Source organism: Ochotona curzoniae, unplaced genomic scaffold, assembly GCF_017591425.1.
Source record: "Ochotona curzoniae isolate NIBS_2020 unplaced genomic scaffold, NIBS_Ocur_1.0 scaffold_3835, whole genome shotgun sequence".
NCBI classification, from domain to species: Eukaryota; Metazoa; Chordata; class Mammalia; order Lagomorpha; family Ochotonidae; genus Ochotona; species Ochotona curzoniae.
The window spans coordinates 17,676,140-17,691,708 of NW_024467114.1; the positions used below are offsets into that span (position 1 = coordinate 17,676,140).

Genomic DNA, 15,569 nt, shown 5'->3' on the forward strand with positions numbered 1-15,569 from the left:
ATAGTTTAAGCAATCAGTTTGCCCATCTATATGTGTTTTAGGAATGTTTCCATCAACCATCAATGGAAAAGGAGTATTATAACTTTTTTCATGGTCAGAATCTATTGCATATGACAAAATAGAGACTGTTCCTGAGGCTTTAGGTAGCAAATATATAATCTGATTTTTCACACACATAATTTTTTATAATATTTCAGCAGAAAAAAAAAGAAACTGCCACATACACATGTCAATGCAAGCACTCTGGAACACACGAACATCCCTGGTATAGTCTAGTCAATCATTCCATGTCCCAGAAGAAATACTGCCAAATCATAAAAGGGTATTTATATTAAACTGGAATAACATAATAAATACAGAAAATGTGTTTTCCACCTTTGCTATTGCTACTTGCTAAGAAGCTGGCTCTTTTCCATGGGATCATATTGATGTTAAAAAGTACATTTGCAATGAACACTTCCATGTACTTTAATAAGTCACTTTCTCTGATTTCTTTCTTAAAAAAAAAAACATAACTCAAATGTAACCCTATAAGACAGTAGTGAGAAAAATTTCTCTAGAATATGTAAAGGGGGAAAATAGAAGTATCCTACAGAATACTTACCTCTGGCCCTGTGATGTGCATTAGACCAGAAACAGCAGAGGCAACAGCGTCATAACCAGCTCGCTGAGACAGTGGACCTGTCTGACCATACCCTAAAACAGGAGGAAGATGGACATTGTCAGCATGGTGCAGGCTGTGCTAAAAGCATTTTTACCAGAAACACTGCAACATTTGCGGGGGCGCAGGGGGGGTCTTTGTTTTGTTTTTGTTGTTGTTGTTGTTGTCGTTTTCTTGCTGCTAGATTTATACTCCTCTTGGAGGAGACAGTAAGAATTAATTATGCTTTACTTTAGAAAGTGAAAGACCATCCACTTGCAGGCCAAATGTAAACCAGATCAATAACATCTCGTCTGATACACAAGGCATGAATTCCACAGTGTATCAACATCTCCAACACTTCTTACTCAACTAGACTCGTCATGTAAATATAACTTAACCCCCAGACTACAATAACCACTTACTACCTTTAATCTGTACAGAACAAATTACAAGGCAAAGCAAAACAATGCCTCCCTGAACTCCATCTACAAATTCCTTAAGTTTTCTGGAGTATGCAAAAATACAAGAACGAAAGAAGACTGAAAAAATGCGGCATAAATAAAACTGCTGTCTCCCAACAGTGTTTTTTTAGATCGCCAAGAAACAGTAATTCTCTCGTGTTTCTTCCATCCCTTTCTCTTCCCTACCCCCGCCCTTTTAAATTTAATCAGTAAAAATAAACAGAACACTGCAAATATTTTCTCCTGCTAGTCACAGTTCCGTTACTTACTACCGAATAACAACTGTTATCACAGAAACTACATGAATCTGTGCCCAAGTCCCTGGTGATGTGCCAAGAGTGCCCTATTTGCTAAAATTTCTCACATACCCATTTTAGAGAGATGAGGACAAGGCCAAGGCCAGTTCTCCTGCTATCTCACACGCTCTCCTTTGATTCCACGCCATATACACAGACCTCACGGGCTTCCGGGGCTTCACCCAAACATGTTAATGAGAGACTTTATACCTGAATACCTTTTATAAAAAAATACTCTCACTACTCATAACTTTATTACCACAAATATGAATGTTTCAAGAAGTTCATGAAAACAGAATTAAAGCATTTACTTTGTGTAGCAAACTGTAATATTCATGCCTAGATTTTTATCATGAGAAGCATTTTTCATGAACTTTTTGAAAAATCCTTCAAATGTAACTTATCAGTTTACTTCGTCACTTCCCTTAACCAAAATATATGCTTCAGAACTTTTTTTCATTCAGTCCTCAGCTGTATCTCCACTATCTAGAACAGTTTCAGTAACGTCTATCAAAGAATAAATTAATGCTTGCTATTCAAAAATAATTATGTTTCTCAAAATGAAAAAATAGGGCCTGGCACAGTAGCCTAATGGCTAAAGGCTTTACCTTGCATGCGCCAGGATCCCATATCAGCACTGGTTTGTGTCCTGGCTGCTCCACTTCCCATCGAACTCCCTACTTGTGGCCTAGGAAAGCAGTAGAGGACAGACCAGAGGCTTGGGACCCTGCACCTGTGTAGAAGCCCCATAGGAGGCTCCTGGCTCCTGGCTTTGGATGGGGTTGGCTCCAGCCATTGCAGCTACTTGGGCAATGAACTGGTAAGTGGAAGATCTTTGTCTATAAATTATGAAATTTCAATGAGAATAAAGCCTTAAAAAATGAAACAATCTGTAAAACATAAATTAAATAAGAAACTAAAATGGCAAGTGATAGGTTGATCTAATCACCAATCCACCTTTCCAGCTGCATTTGCAACTAGAAACAGTCTTTGTCAGAATTGGAGCCATGTGAAACAAAGTTGGCTCATGGAAAGATAACTTAATACCAAGGAATGAAAAGGTTCAAGAGCATATCACTTACTGACGGAACATTCCTCTTCCCATACTTTAGGAATTTTCAAAGAAACAAAAATGGAGAGCACATATAGTAAGTCCATCTGGGCCCAGCACAGTAACCTAGTAGCCAAAGTCCTTGCCTTGAACATGCTGGGACCCCATATGAGTGCTGATTTTAACCCTGGCGGCCACATTTCCCATCTAGCTCCCTGCTTGTGGCCTAGGAGAGCAGTAAAGGACAGCCCAGGGCCTTGGGACCCTGCACCCACATGGGAAACCCAGAGTAACCTCCTGGCTCCTGGCTTCAGATCAGCTCAGCTCTGGCCGTTTTGGCCACTTGGAGAGTGAATCAGCAGATGGAAGATTTTCCTGTCTCTCCTCCTCTCTGTATATCTGACTTTTCAATAAAAATAAAAAATTTTAATAAACAAATAAATCCATCTGCAATGTCAATAATTATTTATGACCAAATAAACTGATTTCATGAACGATAAAACTTTAAGGAAACCCAAATGTCTTGATTGAAGTAAAAGTGGCTTATCTGACAATTTCAAAATCATAATTTATAAGTTCTGAACTATTTTTAAATCTTTCAAAAGGTAAAAATGTAATGTGATGGGAGCCTCAAAGTAAACAAAGCATAATTGCATTTTCTCCATGCAACAATACAGAAATTCTTGCCAATCTTTAGGGACTAGCTGTCGAGGCAGCTGCAAAGGGTACTCTGGCCCAGACTTCTCAGCTATCAGCACCATGATTTCAAACTACCTGAAGGGCAGGAATACCTGTAACCTGTGAATCACTTGCTATTGCAACAAGAAATCAAGAGAAAGATTAGGATCCATTTCGCTCTAGGTTGAGACATTCAGGTGTTTCTGGCACAAATCTGATAAGGGCAAACTGAGGCACCTCACTATCAACACAGCTTTAAATAAAATCTTCTCAATAAAGTCCTCAGGAAAATATGCTCAAAAAAAAAAAAACTTGCTAACTAAACGTGCACCATCATAGTTGCTTGTGATACAAATGCCCTTTTGTTCTGCTTACAACAAAAAGGAGGCACAAACACCATAATTACTTTAAACGGAAATTTTGAAGTAATCCTATTAAAGGAAAATATAGTTACTGTCAATGGAGGCAGTATGGCAACAAAGAGAGAGAAAGAGAGAGAGAGAGAGAATTCTGGCATGGAGAAAAAAAAAAAACCTAGGTTCAAATTATAGCTCTGCCAACCATTCTGTCTTCCACAAATCATTAATTTTCCCTGAGTCTCCAAGTCCACATCTGTAAAACGAAAGTATTCACATTTCTCTTACAGATTTCTTTTTTTCTTTTTTTTTATTTGTTGAGTTTTTGTTGTTGTTGTTGTCTGTTTTCATTTTTTTTGAGAGAGAAACAAAGGGATTCTACCTGCTCTCTGAATTTCCAAATACCTATAAGAATCAGAGGTGGACCTAGTCAAAGCCAGGATCCAAAACTCCACTCTCAGTTTCCTGTGTGAGTGCCAGGGTCCCAACAACTTGACCTATCTTTCCTATCTCTCTGGGTCTACATTAACAAGAATGTAGGAGCCAGAGCCAAGACTCAAATGCAGGCACTTCAATACAGCTCACAGGCAGCCCAACCAGTGACGTAACCACTAGGAAAAATACCTTCCTCTAGCTCATTGGTTTCTAATGAGAATTTAATTAGAACCTATTGAGAACAAAAGGAAAACTGCATTATTTTAAAAGGATAGAAACACATATTTTAAGCACTAAAGTTACATTCCTTAATCATTTATAAAAATGGAAATATTTTATACTTCAAACCGTGTAGTTAATTGATACAGATCTCAAACAAGTCCAAAATATTTTATACATTTTCACCACTTAATTATTTGAGCACTATCATTAATATTAACAAAAACCCATAACAATAAACAAAGTATTAAAGCAGAAAACCAACATTATTATGTTGGCAAGGTAAAAAATTAACTGATTTGTTGATAATTTAATAAGACCTGAAAAATGGTAAGAGAAATGGTAATAATGTAAACCAGAGAATCCTTTTTATTTTTAGCTTTACAATTCCAAAACCAACTTTAATTAAACTCTAAATTGAAGATGAAATAATTAAACATGTTAGTTCTATTATATTCAAGTATGGAAAGAAAAAAAGTTAAGTAGTTCACACAAAATCAAGGAACACACACTCTGGCTCTTGCCCTCCTGCTATCTCTCCACTCAGCTTCCACTTTCATGTATTTTAAGGAGCAACCTCGCCATCTTGTGGCTGCAATGAACATTGACTGTAACACAAACCTAAGACAGACCTCAGTAAAAAACGCAGGAGGAAATTGATAGATTTCTCTCCTTAACTCTCATACTTACCTGAACACCATATGATCTAGACTGTCAAGACCTGGATTCACTCATTTTTTTTTTCTTAATGGTATCTAGCCTTATGTTTTATTTCCTCTACTTAAGAGCTCTTAAATAGGCGCAATCACTGACACTCGTTTTCCATAACTCCTATAACACCTGCCACAGTGTATAATTCAGCAACATTCATTCGCCCCTTTGGAGGTTACATGCTAGTATGGTGGCTCAATAGCATAACCATCTGCCTGCAAGTGCTGGTATCCCATATGGGCATTAGTTAATGTCCCTGCTACTCCCCCTGCCAATTAACCCTCCTTATGGTCTGGGAAAGCAGCAAAGAATGGCTCAAGTCCTTGGAATCCTGCACCCACCAGGGAAACTCAGCTCCTGGTTCCTGGATTTGAGTCAGCTCAACTCCAGTCATTTGGGGCATGGACCAGTGGATGCAAGATCTTTGTCTCTTCTCTCTATAAATCTGCCTTTCCAATAAAAATGTACAAATCTTTTTAAAAATTATTTAATCATTAATTTGATGAGCCTGGCCCACCTGTGTCATCCCAAATGAGTGCCAGTTCACATGGTGTCCCAGCTACTCCACTTCCCATCCAGCTCCCTGATAGTGACTTGCTCAGGAAAGCAGTAGAGGATGACTCAAGTCCTTAGACCCCCGTAACCACTTTAGAGACCTAGAAGTTTCTAGATCCTGGCTTTAGATTGCCTCAGCTCTGGCCCTTGTGGCTTTCTGGAGAGTGAACCAGCAGATGAAAAAACTATCTATTCTTCTTGCAGTAAGTATGCCTTTAATAAATCCTTAAAGAGCCAGGAGTTCCTATTTGGACAGTGTCCAAGACTTCAGCCATCTTCTGCTGCTTTCCCAGGTATATTACAGGGAGTGGGATAAAAAAAAAAAAAAAAACACCCAGGACTTGAGCCAGCATCTACTATACCACAACATGGGACCCAGCTCATCAATTTCCCCTGCTATATCTTGAGTCTCCCTGACCTTTGTGGTGCTCTCTGAAAGCACCACAGTTCATTTCCACTATGGGACCTTTGCACTATCTCAACTGTTCTTCCTTCTAGTCTTTAATTAGCTGCCTAGCACCAATGATGGGACCTTACGCATTCTAGGATAGGCTTTCCCTGACCCCCTATCATGCACCATTAGACGACAGTAAAGATTATAATCATTATTATGACAATCCTGCTTCCACTAAATGAACTATACTTCAGGTTAATTATACTGTTGGTGAGAAAAAGATTTTCTTTATCAGAGTATCCCAATCAACTTTGTAACTTTTTTTAAAGATTTATTTTTATTATGTTTTTATTGGAAAGGCGGATATACAGAGAGGAGAGACAGAGAGGAAGATCTTCCGTCCGATGATTCACTCCCCAAGTGAGAGCAACGGCAGATGCTATGCCGATCCGAAGCCAGGAGCCTCTTCCGGGTCTCCCACGCGGGTGCAGGGTCCCAAAGCTTTGGGCCGTCTTTGACTGCTTTCCCGGGCCACAGGCAGGGAGCTGAAAGGGAAGTGGGGCTGCTGGGATAGAACCGGCGCCCATATGGCATCCCGGGCGTGCTAGGCGAGGACCTTAACCACTTGTGCCACCGCGCTGGGCCCAACTTGGCAGATCTAAATAGTCATCATCAATGGCAGGTAACATCATGATAAGAGAAATACCCAGTCACTACTTGTCCTCCAGCAGAACTACACACAACTTTCTATGAAGTGCGTTTTTTGAAAGGCAGAGAGCCAGAGTTCTTTTTCTTTTCTGGTATTTTTTTGTTATTATTTTCCATAATACAGTTTTGCAGATATAACAATTCTCCCTTCTGCCTTCCCTCCCTCCCTCCCCAACTCTCCCCATCCCTATCATCATCTTTCCCTGTATTATTACAATAGCAAATTACTTCAACAACAATCACAAGTCCAACATTGCTATTTAAGTGTACCATGGCATTGTGCGTATTGGCATTGGTGGAAGATCTAAGATTATATTATCAAGGTAATGTACAATTTTAATCAAGTTCTCTTATTTGGAAGTAGAGATGTATACTGCAACATATCTAAACTTCCCATACGCTAGTCTCAATTATACAGTTCATCTTAAGAACATATATATACACATACGTGTGTATATTTACCTATACAACTATCTGTTTTATATTTTCCATGAGTGCTGCCTTATATCAGAAACAACATATGATATTTGACCTTTTAGGATTGGTTTATTTCACTAAACATAATGGTCACTAGTTGGGACTATTTTGCTGCAAATGGTAGGTTTTTATTATTTTTAATGGCTGAGTAATAGTCTATTGAGTAGATGTACCACAGTTTCTTTTCTTTTCCTTTTTTTTTTTTTCCAATTATTTTTCATGATACAGTTCCCTAGGCTCAGGGATTTCCCCTTCCTCTCTCCCCCAGTTTCTCTGCCCATTCCTCTTTCAACAGGCATCTGGGTTGTTTCCATATCTTCACTATTGTAGATTGTACTGCTATGACAGGGCTGCAAGTCACTTTCTCATATGTAGATTTCATTTCCTTTGAACATATTTGCAGCAGTGGGATAGCTAGTTCACACAGTAGATCAAATTTCAGTTGTCTTAGCACTCCCCATACTGACTTTCATAGTGGATGAACTAGCCTACACTCCCAACAGCAGGGGGTACCTTTTTCCCCACATCCACACCAGCAGATATTGTTAGTGGATTTCCCAGTGTAGGCCAACCTCACTGGAGTAGGTGGAACCTCAATGTGAATTTTATTTGTATTTCCCTAATAGCTAGGGAGCCTGAATATTTTTTCCTATGTCCAATAGTCAATTTGAAGTGTTGGGTTTTTTTTTTCTTTTTTGCTTTATGACACAGTTTCATAGGTTCTGGGATTCCCCCAACCCCTTCAAAAAGCCCTCCCCTATGTTGGATTCCTCCACATTGTGCAGTAGTACAGTTCATATCCAGCCATGATTTCTTCATTGAAGGCACATATAGAGTCCAGCATCTTATTGTCCAGATAAATTCAATAGTTTCATTGGGAGACCATCGCTGGTCTGAAAGTAGAGCTGGCAGAATATCATCTCCTCCAATGAAAAGCCACAACACAACTTCAACAACAATTTACAACATCATGAAGTTAATTGATATGGTATTGAGTGACCAATACGTTAGTGGAAAATGTCTGCTCTTTTCCTTTGCCCATTTCTTAACACAGTCTTTTGTTTTGTTTAGCTTGTTTTGTTTTTGCTTTCCTTGAGTTTCGGAAGCTTTTTGTAAATCCTGGTTATTAGTCCCCTATGTGTTGTATAGCATGCAAAGATTTTCTCCCATTCTGTTCTTTGTTCTTTTTCCCATTTCTGTTCACTTTATTGGTCATTTCTTTTGTTGTACAGAAGCTTTTTAGTTTGCTGTAGTTCCATTTGTTTATTTTGGCCTTGACTGCCTGTGCTTTTGTTGACTAATCTATGAAGTCTTTACCAGCGCCTGTATCTTGTAGAGTAGTTTCCATGTTTTTTTCTAATAGTTTTTTAGTTATTGGGTAGAGATTTAAGTCCTTGATCCACTTAAGAGCTGGTTTGCATGTAAGGTAATAGGTGGAGGTCTGGCTTCTCACTGCTAACCAATTGTCCCAATAGCATTTGTTGAAGAGACCAATTATTTTCTTGGGTTGTTTTCCATTTTCTTGTCAAAGATTAGTTGGTTGCACATGTGCGGGCTCACTTTTGGGGCTTCTATTCTGTTCTGCTGATCTTACTCTCGATTTTTCTACCAGTACAAGACTTTTGATGACCAATGCCCTTGGGGCTGGAACTGTGATTCTTCCAGCTTGATTTCTATTCTTCAGGATAACTCTGGCTATTTGTGTGGTCTCTTTTGTTTCCAGATGAACTTTTGTTCTGATTAGAATTCCACTGAATCTGTATATTACTTTTGATACTATGGCCATTTTGATGAAGTTGATCCTGCCAGGATCAAGGTAAATATCCCCATTTTTTAATGTCTTCTTCTATTTTTTCAATGTTTTGTAACTTTTGTCATAGATGTCTTCAATGTCTTTGGTGGGTTTATTGAAAGGTATTTGAGGTTCTTCCCTGCTTTTTAAAGAAGACTGTACTTACAAGTTCTTTCTTAGCCATGGAGTTGTTTATGTATAGTACGGCTCTCAATTTGTGGCCTTGATTTTGTACCAAGAGCCAAAGATCCTCCACGGGCTGATTTCTTCCCCAAATGCCCACAACATCTTGGGCTGATCCAGGAACTCAATCCAAGTGTCTCCTGTGCTGCTGAGATCCAAGTAACTACGCTGTCACCTGTTAACCTCTGAGGATGCACATTAGTAGAAAGCTGGAATAAGCAGACACAGGGCACACAGATGCCTCCAAAACCAAGTGGTATCTCTTTTTTAAGATTTTTTAAAATTTTATGTATTTTTATTGGAAAGGCAGATTTTACAGAGAGAACGACAGACAGAGAGAAAGATCTTCTGTACACCCGCAACAGCCAGAGCTGAGCCAATCTGAAGCCAGGAGCCCTTAAACCATCTTTGATTGTTTGCCCAGGCCACAAGCAAGGAGCTGGATGGGAAGTGGAGCAGCTGGGATATGAACCAGTGTCCATATGGGATCCCGGACTAGCCACTAGGCTACTGCACGGGGCCACCCAAGTAGTATCTTAATCAATGTACCAAGCACTCCACCTATAACTGAAAAGTCAAACTTAAATCTTAGTGAGCCAAAGATCTTAAGATTTAAAAGGAAAAAATAAAAATAAATAAATGTCATGGAAATGTAATTAACAAAATTCAAAATTATGACAAATGAATTCCTTTTTTAGACAAGTTTTAAGGAAAAAAACAGATCAAGAAGAAATCATAAATAAAAAGACAATTACAATAATTTATACTTCATTTGGCCCTTAATTCAAATTACAAAACCATAACAGAAAGAAAAAAATAAATTGGGGCCCAGCACAATGCTTCAATTGGTTAAATTCTCACCTTGCAAAGTGCCAGGATCCCATATAAGTGCCAATTCATGTCCCAGCTGCTCCACTTCCCATCCAGCTCCCTGCCTATGGCCTGGGAAAGGAACAGAGGTCGGCCGAAGTCCTGGGGACCTTACACTGATATGGGAGCCCCAAAGAAGTTCCTGGCTTTCAACCTTGGATCTGCCAAGCCCTGACCACTGCAGACAAAAAACTGTAATTCTGACTCTAAGTAAAATAAATAAATCTGTTTAAAAGAAAAAAATAATTTTCACAAAGAGGATGAAAAAAATGTAAATTTATGGGTGAATGCTTGCTGTAGCAGTTAAGAGATTCATATCCGTATCAGAGTACCTGGGTTCAACATCCAACTCCAGCTACTGTCTCCAGCTTTCTGCAAATGTGAAAGCTCAGAGGCAGAGAAAATAGCTCAAGTAATTAGGTCACTGTTACGTACGGGGGAGACCTCAACTGAGTTCCCAATTCCCAAGTTCAGTTCTGGCCCAAAGATCCCGAGGGCAGTGGATAAGTGAACCAGCAGATAGGAGCTCTTCCTTGGAATATTTTTCTCTTTATCTTTCTACATATCTTTCCCTTCCTTCTTTTCTCCCTCACTTGTTATCTCTCTCAAATAAATAAAAATATCTTTAAATCTGAGGAGAAAAACCTATCTATTTTTTCAAAATGCACATTTTCCAAGAACTATAAAGCTGTATTGTTAATTTCATATATGCTTGCACCAACATAATTTTAGTACTTTCATTCTCAACAAAATTTTTTTATATCTGTAGAATATAAAAAGGAGTATTTGAACTGAATGGATGCAGAGCAAAAATTCTTGCTTTACAGATGAGGAAAATGTGAGATAGTTAAGTGACTCGCCCAACGCCATAGGCTAATCAACACAGAACCCGTACTGCACACCCGTGCAGTTCCTCTGTCTGGCTCTCTGTTACCTGTTCTGGAGATTATTGGTCCTTGCTTACTTGACAGGATTCACTCAAACATAATTAAGAGTCAGTTCTCTAGTAGGTGCTTTAAGCTTTGTGTGTGTGTGTGTGTGTATGTGTGCTTTGTCAACATTTCCAATGTTCTATATTTCCTTACCTCCACTATAATTTTTCACTGAAATTCTACTACTAGCACTATAAGATATTTTTATAATCTTAAAGAAAATTTCTCACAATTATACCATCAATTTAACAGGATTTTTCCTTTAATCATATATATGAAAACTTAGATTTTCACAGTCATATTAATTTTGCTTTACTTTTTTCTCCTTTCTGTCACAGGAAAGATACAGTATTTCTGACTTACAATCTACAGACCTTTCTACACACAAGATTACAAAACTTACCTTATCAGTATTCCAATATGAGCTCTGCATAAGTTATAATACAAGAAACCAGTCAGCAAAAACCTACAAGCCAACTTAGCATAACTGTTAGGGTGATATCAATACTAATAAGGATAATAATTAACATGCACAGAGTACTTCCTATATACGAGGAACTGGATTTGTACTTTAATATTATCTCATTTAAATCTCACAGGATCAAAATTATTTCATTGCACTATTTTTAGGAAGTATTTGAGAAAAATGAGACACTGATAATTATACCCAAGGCCAAACAGCTTTGTGATTCTATGAATAAACTGTTTAAAATCATTATTATGAATTATACTTTACAAAAAAATTCCATGAGTATTAACAATATATATTGCTGAAATACCATTGGATTAATCTGTTTTGCTACATCAATAACCCTTAATATTTGTCTTTTAACTTATCTCAGATAACCGCAAAATTGGTTGATTAAATACACAGTACATAAAGTGTCTGAAATAAAATGCCAGAAAGCATTTGTCCCTAGTCATCAAAGGTAAATAAATCTATAACACCAGGAGTATTCTGTGACAGCCAAAACATATTTGCAAAAAATGTGTAATATCTTCCTTATGACTTATCTAATTTCACAATGCTAAGATGTAAAATTATACTCTGACAATTGCTTTACACGCATGTGTTTCATTTTCTCAACTAGATAGCATGACACAAGACAATGTGAACTTCATTAACTGACATTTAGCTTACATTTAGCTTATTTAGTATATTATAATTTCATGCATGCCTATGATATTCTTCACACAAACTATCAAATCAAAGTTTTCACAGGAATGGCAAAAGTTAGGTTGATTATTAAGAGACTCTCCTACCTGTAATAGTTGTTTATCTATTTATTCATTCATTCAATTATTTAGAAAGAACAAAGAGATCTCCCATCCAATAATATACTCAACCGAACACAAGTAGCTAGGGATGGACCATTCAACAGCCAACAGCGGCAGAAACCCAAGTACTCGAGTAATCATTTGCTGTTTCCCAGAGTACATGTTAGTAGGAAAATTCCATCAGAAACAGAGCTGGGACTTGAACCTAGGAATTCCATGGTGGGATGTGGACCTCTTAGGCTTCATTTCAACCATTAAGCCAAATGCCCTCCCTGACAGAAGAGAAAATGGAAAGTTTGCTTTCAAAACTATCACCATCCAAATGAATTGCATTATCACAAAAGCTTTAATGACCATGCCAACACATCCTGCGAAAATTGAATAAAAACACTCATAATCACAAACAAACACAAACACAAATGCACACACATACACACTTTATCCTAAATCTTGGAAAATACTGATCACATTGAAACGATGAAAATGAACTGCAGAGCCCAGCACGGTGGCCTAGCGGCTAAAATCCTCGCCTTGAAGAGCCAGGATTCCATATGGGTACCAGTTCTAATCCCGGCAGCCCCATTTCCCATCCTGCTCCTGGTCTCAGCTCCTGGCTTTAGATTGGCTCCTGGCTTTTAGATTGGCTCAGCTCTGGCAATTGTGGCCACTTGGGGAGTGAACCAAGGAACAAACGGAAGATCTTTCTCTCTGTCTCTCCTCTCTGTAAAATCTGCCTTTCAACAAAAATAAACAAACCTTTAAAAAAGAGAGAGAGAGAGAATTCAAACACACTTTCACGGAATCTATTCTAAAGAAACTACCTCAGTAGAGGCGTAAACTAAGTGTAAGCAATTCCTACAGTTGAATATGGCTCACATTCTGACAGATGCACCATAAAGTCATTAAGGAATGAAGAGAATTAACATTGTGTACTTTTGCATTTCCAGGGACAAATCAAATTTTCAATGACCGAAATATGAAACACTCTTTGAGTCAAAAAGAAAATAAAAACCCAGCCAGACTCTCACATAAAACCCGTTCCGTATAGCTGAATTCCCACACTCCAAATAGCAACACTACGTCAGCCTGAAAAGGACATTTTAGGCAAAGAACACAAAAGTTTTCAACACAAACTTCTTCACAAATCAAAACTAAACACCATCTCAAATCAAATCCAGATAAATGGATAATGTAAATGAATGACAAATTAACAAGAATCACTTTTGGCCTATCCCACTGCCAAGAGGAAAATACTCAATTAAGCACAGTCTACACCTTTGCTTAATAAAGATAAATGAAACCAAAAAAAAAAAAAAAAGTTAAAATAACCCCAGTAAAAAAAGTATCAAATAAAATTCAATAACCTTTGAACTGCCCAAATTGGGGACAATGAAAGCCTTTTCAAAAGTGCAGAATTCAGGCTAAGTAATGAAAGAAAGCAAAAGCACATAATGACACCAAATCCCAGAATACAGAAACAACAGGAAATCAGGGAAAATAATGTATCACAGAAATTTACCATGTAATGACCCTGCTGAAAATAATTATTTGCAGAATAACTGATGGGAAGTTTTAAAAGTTTGTATTTATAAGTACACCTAGCACCCAGATGATAGTTCTCAAAATTCATGGAACCAACTCCTTGGAAAAATAGTTGATTATAGCACTAGTGCAAAGAAAAAGTAAGATGAAGCTAAAACATTCTGCACCAAAAATTAAGAAGGTACTCAAAGAATGATGAGACTGTGCTCTTTCCAGTAAAACACAGATAATTTGAACAGAAAAATAAACAGTGATTGCAAAGACTATAGCCAATTGAATAAAACATAAGTACAGCAGTACAAAGTAATATAAATAAGTAATGGAAAAGGGAAAGCTCTCTTGTCTAAAAATCCAAATAATAAATATAGACATCACGGTGAAACTAGAAAACAACTACATATCAATAACAAAATAATAGTAAGCTCAGATAAGATTCTCAATGTATGATAAAACTGCATACACCAAGCATAGAGTCCAGCATCTTATTGTCCAGTCAAGTTCAGCGGCTTCTTAGGGAGACCCTCCCCGAAATATCAGAATATTTACAAAATCCAAGGTCTTTGAAAAGATGTACTTTAAGTACAAATAGTACAATAGGAACTTTACAGTTGAGAAACCTGGCAGACACTCCCTCAAACAGTCAATAATCAAAGTTTCGTAGCTAGAAAGGGGACAAATGAGCAGCATGTGTCCCCTAGATGATGAACCGAGAACTCCATAGAACTCTATAAGGTGTGAAAGCTGCAAGCATGTAATTCTGCTAATGAGGAAATGATGGAGAAATGAGATGAATTGACTTGCATCCTTTAAAAACATCAGTGTCACGAACAACGAAAATCAAACTCAAATTAAAAGACACTAAAGAAATATGACAATCAAATGCAATATGGATTCTCTCTTTCATTTTGCCATCAAAGACATTACTAGGACAAACAAAGTGTCAGTAGGATTTATAAATTATATTTCAGTGTTCATTTCCTGATCTGGGGTAATTCCATCATGGTTACATAACAGATTTCCTTGTTTGTATAAAGTACTTAAAGGGGCAAGCCATGTCTTTAAAATGCTTATATATGATTCATAAAAAATACATATTTATTAGATAGGGTATAGGTAAATGCATGGGCACACAAAGGAATAGATGTGTCCAAGAAGCTTAAAGCAAAATATATGTATATCCAAAACATTTTGAAATAAAAATTGCTCTAAGTAATAACCAAACAAGCATCTGAAAACCATTTAATATGCTACTATGCTTTAGGAAACAGGATACAGGAAGGTAACCCAGCAAAGAAAGAAAACCTAGCATTTCCTAAGCATTTTCCAGATGCTGAGCATTTCACACACATTATCTCATCTAATGCTTTTAATAACCTTACAATTTGCAGCTAAGAAGATTGTGGCTTAAAAAGGTTAAGCAAGTTGCCCAGAGTTACAAAACACTAAGTCACAGAGCCAGCATTTCAACAGTTCTAGAGGGGAAAGTGATACTCCTCTCTAGGCCCAATTTAACCTAAGCAATACCATCTTTCTCTGGGTTAGGACTCTAAGATATTTGAGGAAAAGACTCACTAACATTAAAACTTCATATGAAGGAGTTTCTAAATGCTTGTGTTAAAATACGTATTATGGAAAGACTACGTACACATTTTTTAAAAATGAATCCAAATAAAAATCATTTTCTAATTCCATTTCTCAGAAAATTTTCAAAGTATAGCTTTTTAAAATTATTTTCATTAGAAAGGCAGATTTACAGAGAGAAGGAGATAAAGAGAAAGATCTTCTGACCACTGGTTCATTCTCCAAGTGGCCGCAACCTGAAGCTGAGCTAATCCAAAGCCAGAAGCCAGGAACCAGGATCCAGGAGCCTTTTCCAGGTCTCCCACATGGGTGCAGGGTCCCAAGGCTTTGGGCTGTCCTTGACTGCTTTCCCGGGCCACAGGCAGGGAGCTGGATGGGAAGTGGAACAGCCAGGACACAAACCAGTA

General features: G+C 37.7%; 1 protein-coding gene across 1 annotated transcript in view; it reads right to left on the bottom strand.

Moving 5' to 3' along the window:
• SUGCT (succinyl-CoA:glutarate-CoA transferase) overlaps positions 1-15,569 on the bottom strand; it is a 497,234-nt gene that overhangs the window by 429,662 nt on the left and 52,003 nt on the right. The window contains exon 7 of the mRNA XM_040964993.1: positions 605-696. Coding sequence (XP_040820927.1) covers positions 605-696 — 92 coding nt within the window. The remainder of the gene's footprint in view (positions 1-604; positions 697-15,569) is intronic.